This window comes from Orycteropus afer, unplaced genomic scaffold, assembly GCF_000298275.1.
Source record: "Orycteropus afer afer isolate SDZICR_OR568_19922 unplaced genomic scaffold, OryAfe1.0 scaffold00064, whole genome shotgun sequence".
NCBI classification, from domain to species: Eukaryota; Metazoa; Chordata; class Mammalia; order Tubulidentata; family Orycteropodidae; genus Orycteropus; species Orycteropus afer.
The window spans coordinates 7,293,473-7,315,647 of NW_006921651.1; the positions used below are offsets into that span (position 1 = coordinate 7,293,473).

The following is a 22,175-nucleotide window of genomic DNA, read 5'->3' on the forward strand; positions in this document are numbered from 1 at the left end:
CCTCGGAAACCCAAGGAGGGGTCGCTATGAGTCGGGGCCGACTCGACGGCACATAACAACAACAACAACAAGTCAAAAGGGAGGAGCTCTGGTAACATAGTGCCTAAGACACTTGACTGCTAACCAGAAGGTTGGTGGTTCAAACTCACCAGCCACTCCTCGGAAGGAAGATGGGACAATCTACTTCCGTAGTGATACTGCCTCAGAAACCCAAAGAGGGGTTGCTGTGAGTTGGGTCCGACTCGATGGCACAACAACAACAACAGTCAAAAGGGAAAGTCTACTGGGATATTAAAAAGAGAGAGGAAGTAGACAAAACAGGCTTAACATGAAGCTTTAACAAGCCACCTATAAGAGAACTATGTGCAGAAACAGAAACCAGAAGACAGACAGGCATTATACCTTTTCAACTTAGATCAAATCCAGGTTATGACAGAGATAAGAGTGAAGCCATAAAGAATACAGATTCAAAGTACTCGATTTCAGGTATATTCACTGTTAGTAAAAATGTTTGTTGTTATTCATTGAAAGGGTCAAAACTTTTCGTTGTCAAGTCCTCATTTTTTAACTAATATCTTTTGTAACACCAACAACAACATCCTTCCATGTTAGAGCATTTGGCTCCAGTGACAGGACTCTGATGCTAGCATAACCTAAGAGAATTATTTGGTAGAATTCTTAATTCTTAATCCAGTTGAAATTAAGCTATACCACACACCACAGGCAAAAAGGAAAATTAGATACTAGTTTTGAATTAGGAGCTCTGGTGGCGTAGTGCCTGAGGGATTTGACTGCTAACCAGAAGTCTGGCGGTTCAAACCTACCAGCCACTCCTTGGAAGGAAGGTTGAGCAATCTACTTCCATAGTGATACTGCCTTTGAAACCCAAGGAGGGGTTGCTATGAGCCAGATCCAACTCCGCAGCAGTGAGTTTGGTTTTTGGTTTGGTTTAATTTTGAATTAGTTTGGAAAGAATTTTAAAGACAGCAAAGGGAAACAACACTGTCTCTGTAGGGAAGTCTGGAAACTGCCCAAGAATTACAACCAGATTCCTTAATGAGGTAGATCTAATAGGCATTTATTCCTTACATAATTTAGATTGTAACCATTACATGAACTGCTTAGATGCTGTGATTAAGAAAATGGTACAAAATTAAGCAAGTTGTTTAAAATAGACATCTAAAAATTTTACAGTATTAAATACAGAAGTTAGAACAAATCTACCCAGTTAGAACTGGGTACGATTTCTAGCAAAGTATTACTTTCAAATTTAATTTCTAACTAAATGTGAGTAATCACAAAATCAGAAGCAGTTATCAAGACTGGGCATGAAAAGTGGTTAGTTGCAGCCAGCTGTATTGTTAAGAATAGATTCTGTTGAAGTACACCACTGGGGGAAGATTCCGTCAATAAGCATTTCACTGTACCTGTCAAAGTGGTGTGAGTGATACAGGGAAGCGTGGAATCCAGGTGTCCAGTCACTGTGACTTTGCACAAATTAGAACTTCAATCATCTACAAAATCAAGGTGTTGACTAGAAGACCTCTAAAATCCCAGCTTTAAAAACCTCTTCTGAAATTTATTTATAGTGATTGTTGTTAGAAGCTCCATTCCCACCATCAACCTTACTGTCGGGCTGTGGATAAAACAGGAGGTGACCAGTGGCTCTTGTGGGGAGCCCAGTCTTCTAAACCAAAGGCCAAAATCCTCTTCCAGAAGCAGGATCACCTTTCTGGCTTCTCTGTTGCTTCTAGTTCCCCAATGTCTCTCTTGTCCAGCTACCTCAAGTCACAGATTAAAAATGATCAAGAGGGCAAGTGGCTTGCTCTGGGTACCAGAGTTAGTGAATGACAAAACCAAGATTCAATCCAAGTTGGCTGTTCATTACCCTCACGGTTCCTTCCACTAAATCATACCCATCTACTTGTCTTTCACCCCTGACAAAAAGCAAAACACAAAACTGAGAATGAATGTAGTGGAGAGGCATCTGTTTGATAAAACTAGTAAGAAACTATAAATATGGATGTAAAAATAAATGTTAATACCTAAGAAGACTAGTTCAGGAAACACATGGCAGACTTTCATTCAATAACAATTCAATAATCACTGCCCAAGGCCTTTGAAGTTAAAGGAAGCTCTTAGGCTGAGGAAGCGAGGGACAGAATACTTTAGATGGCATTTGGAGAATAAATAACAAGGTTGGTGGAAAATGATTAAAATTTCCTAGACCAAGGAAATTCATTTCAAGGAGCTAAAGTACAGAGAGAAAGATAGTATCATTTGGCTTGGAGGTAACTGCAGTTTAAGTGACGGTAATACCACATAAGTGAGTGTTAATGGAGTTGTGTTATATGAAAGATTGGACTCTCATAAGACTAATAAAGCATCGTTATTATAGGCCACTGGCTCCAATTTTGACATCTGTGACCTGTCTCAGTAATAATAATAAAAAAAGGCCAGGCCCATTATTAATGTTAACAAGAACCAAGAATTCAGAGGGACCAGTGTAATGTCAATTTTATGACGCCATACTTATCTTCACAAGGGACCATTCAAGATGCAAAAATGCAAATAGACTAGAAATCTGAAAAACGGGTAAAGCTATGGCACCTCTAAATAAGAATATTTCATTACGAGGAAGCAAGATACACAATTGGCCCTCAGCAAGGAATAAATGGCTTATGTTTCTATCTAATGGCATTTCATTTAAATCTGTTAACTGGGAGCAGTGGAAGAGGCACGGGCATCAGTACCAACAGCAAACACTCAGTGGTGCTGAGAGGTAGGAGAATATTTTCCCTTTATCTTTTCACGGTGGAACTCTGGAACGTCTTATTCATGGCGTTAATGGCAAGCCTAGACTTCGTGCTACTGGTGAACAGACAGCATTATTTAAATAATGAGCTAAACAGAAACTCAAACAAATTAAAATAAATTAAGAATAAGAAATACATTTATACTGAAAAAAATTAATCAACGTGGATATCCTGAGTTTCTCAACTATACAAAGAACACAGTATTATCAATCTGAAAGGTTGTCATCATGATTAAATAATACACAAAATTTTCAACAGAGTGTCTGGTACACAAGAAGTGCTTAACAAATGGTAACTATTCTTTACAACTTTCCTAATAAGAGCTTTCAACTGGATTAATCACCACCTCCTCCCCACTTCAACTTCATTTTGAGCACAGGAATGTGCCAATCAGGCAGCTTTTGAGTAGATCACTCCCTCACAAGAAAACCAACAATAGTACTTGGAAACCACAGAGAGGGGAAAGAAAGTTACCTGAGTAGGCAATGGCTAGCAAAAAGGTATTTTGACATTGTTTATAAGCAGCATTCATTGGGACGAGGGCTTCCTCAGAGACAAAGATAAAAAGATGTAAAAGAGTATAAAGGCAATTTATGTCTTAAAAATTAAAGGAAACAGCTTGGACATAAGCCCTAATGAAAAGGAAAAAAATATGTTCAAAGGAAACCATAATACTCTGTGCCCGACTCTTCTCTAACGTGAAAACAAGCCCCCCCAACCAAAGTCGCTGTTTCCCCTCCCAGCCAAGAGTCAATATGCTTATTTTCATCTCAATTTGTTTCTAGGAGGATCTTACTGTTTGGTGAAGGATGTCATTCAGTTCCCAGTATGGAATTTATTTTTGAAGAATCCCATTATTTTTTCTTAGAAAGTCAGGGACCCTTTTTCCTACTCATTTAACCCTAGAAATCAAAGGCAACCAAAAGCAAAGCAAGCTGCTTTACTCTGGGAGCAGTCATGGGCAGGACATTCACGGCCACATGTGGGAACAGGTAAAAGTTTAAGACGACTCCGTGGGGGAAGGCGAGAGCTGAGGAAAGAAAAATCCTCATGCAACTTAAGGGCTAAATGTGGAGAAGGAGCAAAGCTCCTGACAGGGAATGGATGAAAATGTAATTAGTAGGGCTTTGACTCTCTCCTCAGTGATGGAAGTGCTGTTTGTGACCGGGTGATCTCTTAATAAGAGGTTCTAAAAGTTACCCGGTGGTTTATTAACATATTAATCTATTTACTCCAAAATGTAGAACTTGGTCCCTTCAGACATTCCAAGAGTCAGATACTGAGAAAATTTCCATTTCTCAAAAAAAATTAAAAAATCATCTTACTGCCTTTGCCCACTCTCCTGATACACCTCTTCCTTTCTTTAAGAATAATCCAAATACATCTCTTCGTGAACTGTGTATTGATCTTAGCAGTGGAACAAAGAAACTCTGTTTTAATCTTCCTGCAGGGGCTCATAAAACATAGTTGTAGGCGACAGTGACGTGAAACCAGACAAAGCCACGTCCCGACTCCCCATAACCGCCTTTCCATCCGACAAGCACAATTAAGGCTCAGAAAAGAAAAATTAATGCCCAAACAGCCTGTGAGGCACATAGACATGGAAAAAAATTTCTGTCCTGGTCATACCAGGCATCAGATAAGATACTGTCAAAATCTTCAATGGACCATTCATTTAGAAGGGATCCTAACCTTTTAAAGTCACACACCAACATCAGCAATACCATGTCAGGGATCTTGGACCATACCCACAATGGCTTCTTTGTCAAGTAAGCAAGAAAGCTGTGCTAGTTTCATTGCTGGCAAAAATTCCTATCTGGTCCACTGAACTGCAAAGATCTTGGAACCCTACTGAAGGCTGTGGATCTCCACATAAATTATATCTCTGTTACAGAGAAAAAGGGGCTGCTGAACTTGCCAAGATGTCTCCGGCTTGGTATCAGATTCTCCAAGTTTGGTTTCAGTCAGGCTTCCAGTGTGCCCAATGCTAAACGTTATGCTTTAGCAAGGGGAGAAAAGACTAGATCCCAGGCACACACCAGACCCTTCAGATAAGGAGTAGAACAGGCCTCAGCGAGGCAAAGATTGATCCCCTTTGTTAGCACCAATCTCAGTGATTTGGTTCTCCACAGACTAAATGACAAAAAAGAGGACCTGGGGTACTTAGATGTCATTAGAGTAGAAATTCCAAGGCCAATGTCCACAAGGTCAGGCAAAGCAGCATCTGAAGCCAGTATAAGGAAACGGTGGGATTCAATAAGCAGCAACTCTGGGGTAGTCAAGCTTCCCTAGTTTTGGTCCGGCCTCATGGCTGCACCTGTACCCCCATCATGGGTACCACCTCTTCGATCCACAGCAGGTTCAGTGGAGCTGAGGCTCGAGCCTGTCGGTGGTGAATTCGGCGTAGCCGCAGGAGGTACAGGACGATGGCCAGGAGCACCACCAGGATGCAGGCGAGGAAGAGATAGTGGTTGTAGACGAAGGAGAGGCGGAGCCAGCTGCCGTGGGCTTGTCGCACACCCTCCTGCCGGAGATCCCTAGGGGAGAGTTTGAAGGTGGAAAGAAATGTTAGTTTCAGAAAGAAACAATAGCTTAGATTTGAAGGCCCAATGCGGTCTTCTCATTTATTCCACTGACACCAGCTCCACACAGCAAGCAAAGCTGACCAGTGTCCCAAGCCCCAGGGCTGCCAGTGATTCCTGCAGTACTTCCCCTTCCATGGCCTCCAGGGAGCCTCACAGGCCTATACCTTCCAGAACTGAGGAAGAAATTCAGAGAGCCTTTGAAACTGAAGTAAAATAAATGAACAGAAAGACAGGACTGGTCATCTATAACAAAGTCTTGAAATACACTTTGTAATTATGGTATCAATGAAAATAGGGTGTCCCCTGAATCCAATCAGAATATGTCAAAATCTTAAAAAAAAAAAAAAAAGCCTGTGTTCCTTAAGGTTTAGACTATATCTAAAGACAGCTGTTACCTGATCAATTGTATTATATTCTGGAAAAACAATAAAGAAAAACATAAACCAAAGTGCAGTGGTGTGCCTATCTAGAACAGAAGACACTCTGGGGGGTCTACATACCAGGTAAATTTTGTTTTTGGCCTGCAGTGTTTTTTTCAAAATGTTAATCTCCAAACTGAAAGGCTTCACATAAAATATGGATTTCTCGCTTCTCATGACAGATGAAAACTAGCAATGGTGGGACAGCACTTTTGTGTGGTAGTAGTCAGACCTTTAGTTGGGGCATGGGCTCTCCAGTTCTCCACAATCCCAACCCAGCCCACTGCCCTCACTTCTATCACCTGGCTGGCACCTGACAGCACTGGGTTTGGAGGAATCCAAGCCAAAGATTAAGAATTCATTTTAGTTTATCTGTAACACTCCAGGGGAGGGAATATATGACAATTTCCCAATTACCTTATGGATCATAAGGGGAAAGTATCAGGCTACCAGAGCCTGGTAAAAATACCTCCCCCGAAAACATCTCACGCCCTTTATTCTAATTGTGCCCCACCAAAAAGCCTTCCAAGCTGATGATGTGATCTCTGGGGTGACGCTACTCATTAGGAAAGAGTATGCTATACAGCCAGCCTACCCCAGTTCTCCAGTCACATACGTTTTCTAGGGTAGATTAATGAAATGGTGTTTTGGTTTATCAATGAATATCCTGGAAGTGGTTAGTAAGAAGTCAATCCTAAATGCTGACTTGTTGCAGGTAAACAAGTGAAAATGAATTTCTGGAACTGCAAAGCTGAGGAATAGACTGTAGACCAATGATTCTCAAGCTGCTTTCTGTTTCAGCATTCCTGGTTAGTAATAGTGGTTCATTCAGCAGTGATGCCAAACCAAACCAAACCCACTGCCACTGAGTCAATTCCAACTCATGCCGACCCTATAAGACAGAGCTGAACTACCCCCATAGGGTTTCCAAGGCTGTAAATCCTTAGCGAGGGATAAAGACAGCCTCATCTTTTTACTGCAGAGCAGCTGGTAGGTTCAAACCACCGACCTTTTGGTTAGCAGCTGAATGTTTTAACCATTATGCCACAGAGCTCCTTTCAGCAGTAGTTAGCAGAAAGTTGTTTGGTTTCTTTTCTGGGAGAGGACGGGTCACTTAAGAAACCTATTATGAGGCACCAGCTAATACCCTCAAAGCTCAAGAGAGCAGCTTGGTCAGTCTCACTTTACCTGAGTGGTAAGAACCGTGTTTTATACAGAATGGCTCCCAGCGTCCACTGAACCTCTCGGTCATACACCAGCTGGGCTGTCCGTAGGTTTGGGTAGTCATAGGGAAAGTGGAATCCTTCATGAAGGACTTGGTACACCCAGGCTGATTTAAAACACTGGTATCTGCACACACACACACACAAAAAAAAGTTTTTTAAAAATAGAAGAATTCTGTTTTCCTTTACTTAAGTCACTCCATACCCTCACACACACACAAACCAGTTTCCATTGAGTCAATTCTGACCCATGGCAACCCCACATCAGAGTAGAAGTGAGCTCCATAGGGGTTCAAAGGCTGAGTTTTCAGAAGTAGATCACCAGGTGTTTCCTGCAAGTTACCTCTGGATGGACTTGAACCTCCAACCTTCCTGTTAGCAGCCAAGTGCATTAAACCATTTGCACCATCCAGGGGCTGCCATATCTCCACTCTATAATTATTTAAAAAAAGAACTGCCTTTCACCTTCTTTACCTCTAGGTGGAGCTAAATTTGAGCGCATACTTTATCTCACCTTTGCCACGTGAGTGAAGTACAACTTTATGCAATAATGATACTGTGGCTATCTTTTTCTTTTCTTTTTTTTTTTTTTTTTAAAGAGTGTCTATCTTCAGGGACCATGCTGAAATATCTACAAATGTAGATGTCTAGAATCTGCTTCAAAATAATCCAATTGTAGTAAGAAGGTTAAAAAAAAAAAAACCCACTGCCATCAAGTCCATTCCAACTCATAACAACTCCAAAGGACAGAGCAGAACCGCCCCATAGGGTTTCCAAGCTTGTATCTTTCCGGAAGCAGACTGCAACATCTTTCTCCCACAGAGTGGCTGGTGGATTCCAACCTCCAACCTTTTGATTAGCGGCCAAGTGCTTTAACTTATACACCACTGGGGGGCGGGGTAGTAAGTGAGAAAATAGATAAAACAAGATTGGCTATAACTTTCTGGAACCATTGAGGGTAGATGACCTCCTGGAACTATTGCCCTGAGATAATCGTTAAAATTTGAATTACAAATATCCCCTGAAGTTTTCTTTAAACCAAACCATAGTTTAGCTTAATTAGTAAAGGATGTCTGTCTTGAGCACTGTGCGCTTTTAAGAACTACCTACATGAAATCAAAGGAGCTCTGGTGGTGTAGGGCCTAAGGCATCTGACTACTAACCAGAAGGCTGGAGGTTCAAACTCACCAGCCACTCTCGGAAGGAAGGTTGGGCAATCTACTTCCATAGTGATACTACCTCAGAAACCCAAGGAGGGGTTGCTATGAGTCGGGTCCGACTTGACAGCAGTGAGTTGAGTGAGTATATGAAATACATATGAGTTTATGTCAATGGGGAGGAACATTAGGAAAAGGAGGGTGAGAGTGACTATAATCCATGTCACTGAATTGTTGATCGGTACATGTTCTGCTATGTATATTCTTAACAACAACAAAATAGAAAAACAGAAATATAACAATATAGAAAATAGAAAAAAGGATTGATAATTGTTAGTAGAGAAGCTATTCTTTTATGTTTATGTGTTAAAAATTTTTTATGAAAACATTTAAAATGGGAGGCCCAATGAACCAAACTCTCAAGATGTTGACACCTGTTGAAGCTGGGTGATGTATATATGGGGTTTGTGTTACTATTCTTTCTTCTACCCTATGTGCTTGATATTAAATAAAGTTTCTTAAAAAATAAAAAAGGCTATCACTTTTGATTTCAAACCACTTGGAGAGAACTTTCTTTAGTACCTCCTTTTGGAAAACACTGGCTTCCTCTTGGCTTCACTAAAATAGGCTCACTATTTTGGTCCCTGGCATCCCTCAGAAAATCAACATCTGAAATCATCAAACTCTCTTTCAACATGAAATCCCATCTGTACTGCAGCTTGCTCACTTGCTGGCCCTACTACATTTTCCAGCCATGCCTAAGGGGCAAAGGACTGACTTACTTGAGTCGATGCTCATCTGCATGTGACGAGAAGAGGCCATTCTTGAATCTCTGAGTTAGTACTGACCAAGCCATGCCACAGTAATCCTGGAATAATCATGGAGAAATGGTGCAACATGAGACTGGAGGTACTACAACTCCCCTGCAATCACAGCTGTCCCGTTTCTACAGTTACCTGTGGGCTACGAGCTGACCAAGGAAAACAGAAATGGCACACTCACCCACTGGACACTGTGCCAAGTCCTATGCAAGGCAAGCTGCAGGACTCAGGCTACTGAGTGACTTGGATGGCTTGAGAAGGCCCCGTTTTATTCCCAGGGCCACCAGTTCAGTGCAAAGCCAGCCCGATGTGGCGCATGAGCTTAGGTTTCAGAGAGGCATAGAGTCAGGACTAGGAACAGCAGCATCAGAAGCCTGATGGGAGCAGGTAGAACAGATGGAAGAGGGTGCTCAAAGCCCACTCCCGTGCTCCCGAGAGCTACTGGGGAGCGAACTGACAACAGCAACTCGAAGGACTACACAGGAAACTCAGGGCAGTGAATTCCTGTTAATGGGGGAGAAACAACTCAGAAAAGGAAGGTAAGAATGACTGCACAACTGGAAGAATATAATCAGTGTAACTGAATTGGACATGTAGAAATTGTTGAACTGGTGTATATTCTGCCTGTAGTCTCAACAACAACAAAAGTAAAATAAACTATACAAAACCAAAACGGAACCTATTCCTGATCTACCTCTGTGTTGTAATTCTCACCAAGGAATCATTCCTTTTGGCTTATTCATCATTCAGCTAATATTTACAGAATGTTCTAGGTGCCAGTGATCCGACAGTGAGTAAGACAGAACTTCCTGTCCTCATGAGGCTTACATTCTAGTGGTGGGAGACAGACAGTAAATTATACAAATATACATACAAACATACATATATATACACACACACACTCCTACCTATATAGAGTATGATAGGGACATAAAAGCTTGGGAAAAATAAAGCAGCAAAGGAAACAGGGAATATTGGGGAGGGTTGCAGTTTGGGTAGGGTGGCCAGGGAGGGCATCACTGGGAAGATGACATGTGAGTCAAAGTACAGAAGGTCAGGGAACACAATCGTGTGCTGAGGAAAGAGTGCCTAGAAAGAACCACAGTGCGAAGGCCCTGAGGTAGGAATGTCCTTGTCCTGTTTGAGGAACAGCAAGGTGGCCAGTGTGACTCAAGCAGAGAGACTGAGGGCCAGAGTAATGGAAAGTGAGATATGACAAGTAACAGGGCCGGATCACGAGCCTGGTGAACCACTGGAAGGACTTCGGTTTTTCTTCTTTCTGAGTGAGACAGGGAACACTTGGGGGTTGTAGAGGAATCTGATACACCTTATTTTTTAGCTCACTCTAGCTGCTTTGTTAAGGACAGGCTGAAGGAGGGTAAGGGCAAAAGCAGGGAGACCAGATAAGAGGCTACTGGGACCATCCAAATGAGAGATGACAGTGGCCTGGACCAGAGTGGTGGTGGGAGTGATGAAAAAAGATCAAAATTACTATATATTTAAAAGCTGGAGCCAAGAGGATTTCCTGGTGGACAGATGCTTGTGGGAAAGCTAGTGTGGAGTTAAGGACAATGCCTAGGTTTGTGGCCTGAGCAATAAAAGAATAGGATTACCATTTAGTGAGACAGGAAGACTAAGGGAGGAGCGGTTGGGGTCAGGAGGAAGGGAGCACAGATCAGGAGCTCACCTTGGGTATCACGTTAGAGATGCCTATCAGACATGACATGTTGAAGCAGCCACTGATATATGAGTCTGGAGTTTGGAGGAAAGGCCTAAGCTAGAAATATAAATTTAGTCACTATTGGCATACAGATGACATTTAAAGACATGAGGCTAGATGAGATCACTGAGGAACACAGACAGGAAAGAGAAGAGCTCAGGGCCTGGTGAAAGTATTGTTCCCATAAAGTTTGAGTTAAAAAGTAAATCTCTCTTATCAGGGAAAGATAATATTAAGCCACCAGCAACTGGAACAAGGCAGTAACTTGAGCCCTTTGCTGTTCAAGGGAACAGAATTTGAAGCAGAAGTTTTAAAATGAGAGAAATATTCAAGCTATGGACAGCTGTGGAGCCCTGGATGCTGCGAAAGAAAGGGAATATGAGGAGATTGCTAGAGGTTGAAGGGAAAGTGCAAACACAAATGGTGCATTCCGCAATAGTTGTTAGGAACAGAGTAGGAGGGATACCGCAGATCCTATTCCTACAGAAAGTGTTACACCAAGAAAGCCTCTTCCAAGTTCTAAGAAAGCAGAGAGGAAAGAATTAAGATATGAGGAGGGTGGATTCTTCCCACAGTTTTAACAAAAGGGTTTGATCAGGATGATACACAAACATTCAAAGAAATCAATGCAAATTAAAGCAGGAAACTACAGGACGCTGACCAAACTCCGACCTGTCCAGATAGCTAATGATGTAAGCCTAGAAGATGCTGAAGTCTTGTGTAAAAGTAAACTTGTAATACTTCTGTATTTCAAATTTGAACAGCACTTCCTCCATCATTACTTTCCACAACATTCCTTCCAACATTCCGAGGGACTCCACACCACTCTGGCCTGGACTTGCCCACCTCTCTGCCATCATCTCCCAGAACACAATACGACTGGAAACATATACCAGGGTAAAAAGGATGGGAGATTATATATATATATGGCCACAAACATTAAACAAGACTCTTGGAAAGGTGAAGGAGAAACCATTAGCTGCACAGCAATTTTAGACCTGGGTGACAATTTGAGTGACAGGACACCCAGGGAAACCTAAGCTTAATTCATTAGAAAACAGTATAGTAGACTAGTTCCCTAACTTCTCTAAGTTAACTGCATCATTTGTAAAAATGAAGGCTCACAGGGGTCCTATGAATTATCAAATGAATCATGTAAAGCCCTTTGCACAGCACCTGGCACAAAGTTATGCACCCACTGAACAGCCATCCTGAGTCATCTTTATTAACTTACCTGAGCAGCCTTGGCAAACGTTGGCCCATGGTAGCGGCCACCAATGCGCAACACATCCTCTGTACAGTAAAAAAACTCAGAGAAACCATAGAATTCGCTGTTGTTGAAGTCAATGGGCGACTGGTATATGCCGTTCAGCGAGGCTTGGCTAGTGTTGGAGCGAGCCAGCAGGGGGCTCAGCATGGCCCCACATGTGGCCCAGTCCCCTCTTCCTCGAACGTGCAGGAGCTGGCTGTTCCTCTCCACCACGTCCGTGAGTCCCACGGGGAGGCAAGGATCCAGAAATGGATTTTCAGGACTCAGACCTGTCTTCTGGCCCAGTAACCTGTCACGATGACACAAACATGTCATCACTGTACTCAACCTGACCTAAGAAACACAATGTGCTTCACAGGATCTTGTAATTGTTTTTCATGATGTCCCAAGAAACAAGGATAGAGCATCCAGCATAGTTGTAGCTCGTGTGCATTTAACTCAAGCAAATTTAACTTTGCAAAAAAAAAAAAAAAAGCAAGAGAAATGTGGCAATGATCAATTTTGCTCAGCCTGTCAATGAATTTGCTTCCCAGAGTGAAACAGGACACATGAGTCTGCTATTCTCATCTGGTCTTCAGTCCCACAGGCCTCTGAAAAGGGCAAGGATCTCACTGTGCGGAATGTAGCTCTAGCGTTTGAAATACAACCGGGAGGAGGCAAAAGGGGAGGGCTTCCCAAGGATGGGACTTCTAACTGCAGTGACAGCCTGGCTTTGAACAAGAACAAGTGGTCCTGGGACTGAACTCAAGCCTCTGCTGTCAAGCAGGCAGGAAGGGGAAGGTTTTGATTCCCACCATGGCTATTACATAGTTCTAGTTATTGACCTGCCTAGCAACATGTATAATGAGCACAGCTGCTCCACGGGGCTGTCTTGGCTGTGATCTTTAGGGAGGCAGATCACCAGGGCTTTCTTCCTGGTCAGGATAATTCAATGGACGTATAGGTCTGAACTGCCAATCTTTAGGTCAGTCAGTCGTGGAGCACAAACCATTTCTGCCACCAGGGACCACCTACCTTAGTAGGATGGGACTATTTCTTCCTAATGCTATCTTCAGCCTGGCCACATTCTATTTTAGAAACTCAGGTCCCATGTCACATGTACCTGTTTTTGTTAAGAGTTTCATTCAGCACAAGCTCTTCATAGCGCTGCCGGGCAAAGTTGCCACCAAAACCCAGAAAGGTCGTGACGTAAACCCTGTACACATGTTCGGTGTGTTGTACATCACAGCCCAGGTTGAATTCAGCCAGCAGGATCTTGGCAGCTTCTTCCTAACACAAGGTATAGAGAAAAAGGGGGATTTTTGTTTTGACTGACTTCTAGAAAGCTATAACACTGCTAAAATACCAGCTTCATTTACTGTGACTTTAAAATATCTTGCAGCATTCTTTCATCCCCATAGCATTACTTTAAACAAAGACATAAATTGCCAAGACTACCCAAAAAAGTACACACTGGAGACTACATTAGAGACTAAACACCAAATTAGAAAATAAAATACTATCTGCAGTTACACAGGAGGCAGAATGATTGGAGAGGAGGTCATTTTCCTGCATGTACTTTTCTGTGTTCTCCAGTTCTCCACCATGAAAACATATTATTTTTATAATCAGGAGAAAAAAAAATCCTTTAGTAAAAATAAATTTAAGGAATTTCTGGTATCATCATGAGACCTGTTCTATGGCCTTTCCCCAAACTATTCAACAGGTCTACTATTTTTTACAACAGGTTTGGGGGTTGAGAAAGTTAGGTTTTACGGTACCTCCAATGAAAAAGTGCACTATTTTTTCTTTTTTTCACTGTAGGTCATAACGATATTCCTCAGCTAATGGCATGTTACCATGTCAGACACCCTCTTTTGTTTTATTTATTTATTCACTTTTATCATTATATTCCACTCCCATTCCTGCCTCCACCAGAGGCAAGCCTTCTAATGTGCTTAATGATTAATTTTTGTTCACAACTGTTGTTGCAAAATGTTTACTGTTTTGAATATATTTATTTTTAACTTATGAAAATACCACTATGTCCAGCAGTTTCACTCTTAGGTATACAATGAACAGAAAATCTGTATCCGTACAAAAAATGTGTACACAAATGTTCACAGCAGAATTATCCGTAATTGCCAAAAAGTGGAAATAACCAAATGTCCATCAATTGATAAGTGAATAAACAAAATGTGGTGCAGTCACACAATGGAATGTTATTCAGCTATAAAAAGGAAAGAAGTACTGCTACACGCTATAAAACAGATGAACCTCTGAGACACTTTGGAAGAGAAAAGAAGTCAGACACAAAAGGTCTCGTATTGTATGATTCCATTTCTATGAAATGCTCAGAACAGGCAAATCCATAGGGACAGAAAGCAGCTTTGTGGTTGCTAGGGACTGGGGAGAGGTGGTGATGGGGAGCGACTCATAATGGGTAGGGAGTGTTTTTGGGGTTGATGAAAATGTTCTGGAATTACACAGTGGTGGTTGCACAATTTCTAAATATACTAAAAATCATTTAATTGTACCAAAAAACACCACTTAATAATTTAGGATTATTTAAATTTTTAAAAAACGAGGTATCATCTCACCCCAGCACTAATGGCAAAGTTCAAAAGAGTGGAAAACAACAATGCTAGTGAGGGTGTGGAGAGACTGGAACACCTCATACATTGCTGGTAGGACTATAAAATGGTGCAACCACTGTGGAAAACAGGATGGTGCTTCTTAAAAAGCTGGAAATAGAACTACCATATGACCCAGCAATCCCACTACTAGGTATATATCCTAGAGAGAAATATGAGCCATGATAGGAACAGATATATGCACACCCATGTTCATTGCAGCACCATTCACAACAGCAAAAAAATGGAAACAACTTAAATGCCCATCAATGGACGGAATACTTTGCAATGTTAAAGAAAAACAATGAATCCGTGAAACATTTCATAACATGGATGAACCTCGAGAACATTATGCTGAGTGAAATTAATCAGTCACAAAAGGGCAAATGTTGTATGAGACCAATATTGTAAGAAGTCAAGAAAAGTGTTTCACACAAAAATAAATTTTCTTTGATGGTCAGCAGACGTAAGAGGGGGAAGGAAGGTAAACCACTAACTAGAGAGAAAGATATATTAACTTGGGTGAAGGGGAAGGCAATTAAAAAAAAATGCTACTGTGCTGTATCTCATTCTTTTTTTACTGAGCATTAGGCTCATCTCTGAGGTTCATCCTGTTGCTGTGTGCATCTCATCTGTTGTTTACAGGCACCTTTTCTATACCAGTTTTGCTTTCTAAATCTGTATATACAAAAAGTCACTTGTTTAAGACTTTAAGCCCCAGTTCCATTTGTCACTTATTCCTTAGTATCAAAACCATGTCTTCATTTTATCTGTTGAACACATACTAACAAATACAGACTGAAAACTCTCATAACTTAATTCCTGAATTTCTAAACCTACCACAGACTTCTATCCCAACTCTACATTTCCATCCATCTTGCTGGATGACGCGTATGTTCAGGTAGCAAACTCAACATACCCAAACTGAACTCACTCAGTGATCACAGGATTTCAGGGCTAGAAGACCAGAGAGCTGCTCTTTCCCACACCACTCACAACCACACTAGTTTGCTCAGTGTCAACCCTGCCCACTCCCCAGTGGTCCTTCCTCAGTGACTGGGCTCTTTCAGTTACATCGGCTGAACCCTCGCATCACTGGCCATCCCTCTCTCCCCTGCCCACACCACCACAATCAATCATTGGGGTTTTGCTCCAAAATATCCCTTGAAAAATCTGTCTCCTCCTCTCATTTTCACTACATCATCTACCTCATCCTCTAATTGATTCTCATCTAAACTATTACAAAAGATCTTTAGATCCCCTACCACATTCCTTTCTTCTACTGACATCGAAATTATTTTCCTGAGGGGGGAAAAAAATAAGATCAGATCACAGTCAGACAGCACAGTCACAAAATTCAGAGACTACAAGGACCTTCAGAGTTTAATTACAGTATTGTATTGATGATGACACAGAGGTCTGTGTGACTGCCTGCTCAAAAACTTTCACTGGTTCCTCATTGTCTATAGAAATAAAAAGCTAAACCCCTAGTATGACATCCAAGATTCCTCATAATTTAACTCCATCTTACTCTCCCTCCTTACCTGCTACGATGCTTGAAAGCCCTCTACTGCAGCAGGCCATTCACCATTCCCTAGACATTCTGCACCCTCTGCTGCTTTCTCGGTACCTTTGCCGTCTGCTCTTTCCAAGTAAATGGCCTTCTCTCAACCTTAGCTATGCAAAAGCCTATCATCCAGGGCCCAGGCACATACCTCACCTTCTGTAACATGGCATGGCTCCCACTCTAACCTTAGCCAAGTAGAGTTGGCCTCTGCTAGTCTCCACAATGTCACAGCTCTCTATTTACACCAGCTGTTCTCAACCAGAGATGAATTTATCCCCCCGGGATATTTGGCAATGTCTGGAAACATTTCTGATTGTCACAGTTGAAGGGGCAGAAGGTGTTGTTGACAACTAGTGAAGAGGGATGCTGCTAACCAACCTACAAAACACAGGCAGCCTGCCACAGCAAAAAATTATCCTGTCCACAATGCCAACAGTGCCAAGGTTGGGAATCCCTGGTTTAGGCCAAATTACAGCACTGTCATGTCTGCCTGACATCATAGCTGTTTCCACTGATAGATTACAAGCTGTTAGGGAGCAGTCTAACATGTCCTATCCCTTGCACATCCCAGGTGTTCAACCAGTATCTAAATTTCTTTCCTCTGTATGAGGAAAACTTCTCCTCATGATACATTCGTTACATTCTAGGCAGGTGTGAAACATTAGGGCCCCAGGAATGGAATCATTGGCAAGGGGAAAGGAAATGACAGGTATTAAATAGCAGGTATGTATCAAATACTCTGCTCCATAATTGTGTGTACTACCATGTTTAATCCTCCAGCAACCCTGTGAGACAGGTAACATAATCATAACTGCTAGCAGTTATTGAATCTTTACCAGACGCTGGGTAGTCTGTTAAGTGCTTCATACCCATGATATTATTTCATGTGCTGTAGATACTATATTATCCCCTTGTCACATGAGGAAAGTAAGTCTTAGGTCATTAACCTACCCAAGATCACACAAGCTAGCAAATGTATGTCTGAACAAATATTTGGACCCTGGCAGGTAGGTCTAAGTCCAAAGACAGAGTACCCTTTCTCCTCAAACACTGGCATTCCTAGACAATTGAATTCCCCTGAAAGGTAAAATACCTGTCTTGGAGAAGGGGCAGAGGCGGAGGTAGGAACTTCATAAGCAATTTGAAGAGAGGCTCCTCCCATATCCAGTATCCCTACTGTCCTTCTGCGTCCTGTTGACAATTCCTGGGGAACCTCAGAATCTGATTCTGAAATAAATAAAAGAACAGAAGGGTCCTAGTAATTAAAAAACAAAATAAAGTTACCAAAAAACAAAAAACACAATAATCCCTTAAAAGACTGAAACAGAAACAAATTCATCTAACTGCATCAACTATATATTACACAGAAGAAAATTATTTCAAGTGACTTAAAACATGGTATTTTTCATTGCATTGGCAAATGCTGTGTTAAAACAATGATATTTTGATTGTACATTTCTAGTAGGAGCTCTGGTAGCTTAGTGCCTAAGGCACTTGACTGCTAACCAGAAGGCTGGCGGTTCATACCCACCAGCCACTCCTCGGAAGGAAGGTTGGGCAGTGATACTGCCTCGGAAACCCAAGGAGGGGTCTCTATGAGTCGGGTCTGACTCAACGGCACATAACAACAACAGTGGAATACATCATAACAGCATAAAAGAACAAATATTTTAAACTATATTCTAGTAGTCAATAAGTTAATATTATTGGTATTATTAATTATTGTTGTAGAATAAAGAAAATTAATGTTTATGTCATAATCTTCATGAACAAAGGATTCAGCATAAGAGAAAAAGGGTACAAGTAAAAAAATCAGAGAAATTAAAAGCCTTGTCATCTTAAATATGACTTAGAAATATCACTATGAACTTATAATTTATTTTCCTCTTTCTAAAAATACATATTTCCTAGCCCTGTCCACTGAAAAGTCAAGAAGCGATGACAGTTAAATGACCAAATTACTGGTTGGGTAGAGACTGGTGGAACCCCGAGACTATGGCCCCGAGTTACCCTTTGGACCTAGAAATGGACTCACTTCCATGGATTGGCTCTCAGCCCAACAGCAGAAAGACCTACATGCAGAACACCTACCCCAGGGAGATGAGACACCAGAGAGGCAGCAATCACAGAGGGAGAGCTGGACAGACAGGAGTCCACAGTTAAGAGGCACACAGGAAGGGGGAAGTCACACGGAAGGGAGGGGAGGAGAGTTTTTATGGTTGGGGATGGGAATCGTGTGAGATCAAATGGGAATGAACTGTTGAATATAAAACAAATTTGCTTTGTAAATTTGCACCAAAGCACAATAAAAAAGAAAAAGAAGCAACGACAGTTGAGGAGCAAGGAGCACCCTGTCACCTCAAACATGCTCTCCAAATAACATTTTCCACTAAAAATCCAAGACTCTTTGGAAAATGTCACATCTAGGGTAGAAAGTATGTAAGATGAGCATGGAATTTCTTGTACCAGAAAACTAGAAACTATAAAAGACTATTGGGATCTCCACAAATAAGTGCTTTCCTTGAGCTGTGAGAAGAGAACTGGATGGTTTTGATCAAAAGAATTCTGATCAAAAAGGGGGAAATACATGCAACAGAATTTCAAGTTCTCAGGGAATCCAGACTTTCTGGATCCATTGAGGCTAGATGAACCCCCAAAACAACTGCACTGAGGTAACGTTTAAGCCTTAATCCTTATACCAAAACTATCCCCTGCAGTCTCCTTTAAAGCAAACAATAGTCTGGCTTCATTAGTAAAGACTGTCTGCTTTGAGCACTGTGTTCTTTTTAAAGAACTATCAAAATGGGATCAAACTGACAATAGCAATTTGAAAGCTTAGGCAGGAAGCTTAGGGAGCAATGAGTTCATGTTAAGGGGTGTGTAGGGGGGAATTCTGGAAAAAGAAGGTGAGAATGGTTGCATAACTTGAAGACTGTAATGAGTGTCACTGAATTAATTGTACATGGAGAAACTGAATTGGTGTCTATTGTGCTGTGTATATTCTCAACAACAACATAATAGAAAGTCAAAAAAAAAAAAAAAACAAAGAATGCAAATTAGGGTTGGAAAATGAAGCACCTTAAGTTTTAAAAAGAAAACAACTCTGTGGGGCATTGAGTTTACGTTAATGGTGGTGGAATATTTTGGAAAAGGATACCAATAATGGTGGTACAATACAAAAAATGTCACCAATGTCCCTGAGCTGTAAATGGGGAAGTTGTTATGTTGGCGAATGTCTTGTTTGTACGTTTTGACCACAATAAAAGTAAAAAAAGGGAACAACTCAAAATTAATGTTTACGTCCATGCTACTGACAGGTCATGACTTAAACCTTGCAGCTCCTATTAAAAGAAATGTTATTAAGAAAATACTCACCATCTTCATGGTCAAATCTTCCCAAAACAAAGTTGATTCCAATCCATGCATAAACCCCTAGGTAAGAATATAAGAGTCCTTGTTCAATTCTCTGAATACACCTATCCCCAAGGCTGTTCTTCTCCTTCCTTGGAAAAAAGTAATCATACTCTCAGTGTAGGGACTTAAAATCTTTTATCCTGTGAGGTTTTTTGTTCCCTTTTAAAATCATTTGCATTTTCTAAATTTCCTGCAATGAATAGGAATTAATGTGTAAAAGTAAATGTTAAAAAATGAAAATCTTCAAGTTTGGTTCCAGGCAATATGGAAAAAAGCACACTTGACCCTTTCTCTCCACTGAAGGACAGAATGCATGGAGCAGCCTTCTCAGAACTCTGAAGAGCAAATCATAGTGAGCATACTGGCAAGGAGATAAGAATTTCAAACGCCACTGAAACAGTATGAGTTCCCTATTTTTTCCCTGGCCTACACTCAAGGCAGCTTGAAACAGGGAACTGTGCACTGGGTGTATACAGAAAGACCTTCAAGTCCCTGCTTTCTGGTTGAAGGAGCAGAAGAGGAAACTGAAGATTCAGGGATAGTGAAGCAAGATTCTTGCTTTATTATCTTGTCCTCTCCTTCCCTGAGCCCCAGACAATCCCACAGCAGGTACCTTGAGGGTTGGGAATCCTCTCTGACCTGAGGAGCCACAGTCCCAAGAGTGTGGGACAAATCCCTGTTGCTTATTTTTCTCCTCGTGTCCTCCTCCACCGTGGCCCTGGGTGCAGGTGCAATCGCAGGAAGTTCATGGCAAAGTGGGCCAACCACAGCCCCACTTTCTCACCGTGAAGGTGTTAGGGAGAGCATGGAAAAGAACGAGCTCAGGAGAGCCATCTCATAAAGCAGAATGTGAACGCTGGGCTCCTGCTTGCTGGATCTGACCCCAAACAGAATACCACAAGCTTTAAGACTGAACTACAAGCTAGACCACTACCCAGGTTTCAGTTTGGCCACTGGGTAGCACACATGTAGGACAGATCCGAATAGCACTTGCCAAGACTTTGAAAATAACTAATACCACACAGCCCAACGAAAGAGGGTCAGAACGTGAGGCCTGAGTCTAACCAGGCCAACTGTCTGCTAAAACAAATGAACAAACAAAGTAAACATTCTTTTTATGTTTTAAACAAGACCCAGAGCATCAGTAATGTAACATTCAAAATGTTCAGGATATAATATAAAATTACTTGGCATACAAAGAACCAGGAAAACCTGAACTCAAAATGGAAAAGACAGCAGATGTCAACTCCAAGATTGCACAATGTCAGAATTATCAAAGATATTAAAGCAGCTACTATAACTAAGGAATATGAGCAAATACTCTTACAATAAATGAAAAGACAGAAAATCTCAGCAAAGAAATCAGATATACAAAACCAAATGGAAATTTTAGGACTGAAAAATGCAACACTGAAATTTAAAACTCTTAAGTCTTTTCCCTTATATGGACTGCAACAAGAAGATATATAAGATTTTCTTCTGTTTTCTAAGAAATTTAAATATAATTCATCATACATATTTGGGCTCTATGAGATCACACATTCAATTCCACCTAAAAATTACAAACCTGATAGTATGAGCTTTTAGGGAAGTATAAAAACTTCATAGTGATTGTAATAAGGGAATGTCCACAGCTGTGCTGGTTAATGTTATGTGTCAACTTCATGAGGCCATGATTCTCATCACTGTGTGGTTGTCCTCCATTTCGTAATCTGATATAATTATCCTCCATTTTACGTTTTGTAAATCTTAACCTCTATATGTTAACGAAACAAGTTAGTGTGAGGCATATCTTGAGTCACAGCCTTACAAGAGGGTACATCTGAAGTCACATTCTTACTTGAATCATACCCTTACGCTGATATCAAGGGTGTTTCCTTGGGAGTGTGACCTACATCAGTATATGTATATGTGTATGTATATGTGTATGTATATGTATATGTATATATGTATATACACACATATACCTATGCTCTGGCAAGGCTTTCCCTTGCACTAGATCTTGCATCTGGCTTGTCATCATATAACCTCTGATTCCTGGGGCTGGAGCTAGCAGTCTATTGTCTGACCTGCCAATTCTGAGATGTGTCAGCTTCTGTAGTCCTGTGAGCCAAAAGCCTGCTGTCTGATTTGCCGATTGTGGATTCATCAGCCCCTACAACCACCTGAGTCAGGAGAAGCCTCTAGGCTGACACATGACCCATGGATTTGAGACTTGCCAGCATCCGCAACTGTGTGAGTCATTTCCTTGACATAAATACACCTCCCCCCTGACTCTCTCTATATATGTACACTTCACTAGTTTAGCTTCTCTAGAGAACCCAGAATAAGACTATAACAAAACGAGTTACAGCCTAATCATTCCCTGAAATTAAAGTTTTCCCTTACTGTAAACTAATAATATGCTTTTGTGGTATAGTAAATTACTTTCTGTGGCTTTTCTACCCATAAGTCTTTGTAAACTCCAAGGTGGAATTTGCTATGAGCAACTGAGGAGCTCCTGATTGCTGAAGGTGTCCACCTGGAGTATTTCTGTTGGGAGTGGCACAAAACAATGTTCTGGGAGGTGCC

At 41.3% G+C, this 22,175-nt stretch overlaps 1 protein-coding gene across 1 annotated transcript in view; it reads right to left on the reverse strand.

Annotated features, from left to right (window-relative positions):
• Positions 1-5,121: 5,121 nt before the first annotated feature.
• The window catches only part of ENTPD7 (ectonucleoside triphosphate diphosphohydrolase 7), a 66,632-nt gene continuing 49,578 nt past the window's right edge, over positions 5,122-22,175 (reverse strand). Inside the window, exons 7-14 of the mRNA XM_042780818.1 lie at positions 20,389-20,481; positions 19,566-19,693; positions 17,284-17,417; positions 13,114-13,280; positions 11,976-12,300; positions 8,983-9,068; positions 7,009-7,170; positions 5,122-5,353 (exon numbers count right to left, since the gene is read on the reverse strand). Of these exons, the coding sequence (XP_042636752.1) occupies positions 5,122-5,353; positions 7,009-7,170; positions 8,983-9,068; positions 11,976-12,300; positions 13,114-13,280; positions 17,284-17,417; positions 19,566-19,693; positions 20,389-20,481 (1,327 nt within the window). The remainder of the gene's footprint in view (positions 5,354-7,008; positions 7,171-8,982; positions 9,069-11,975; positions 12,301-13,113; positions 13,281-17,283; positions 17,418-19,565; positions 19,694-20,388; positions 20,482-22,175) is intronic.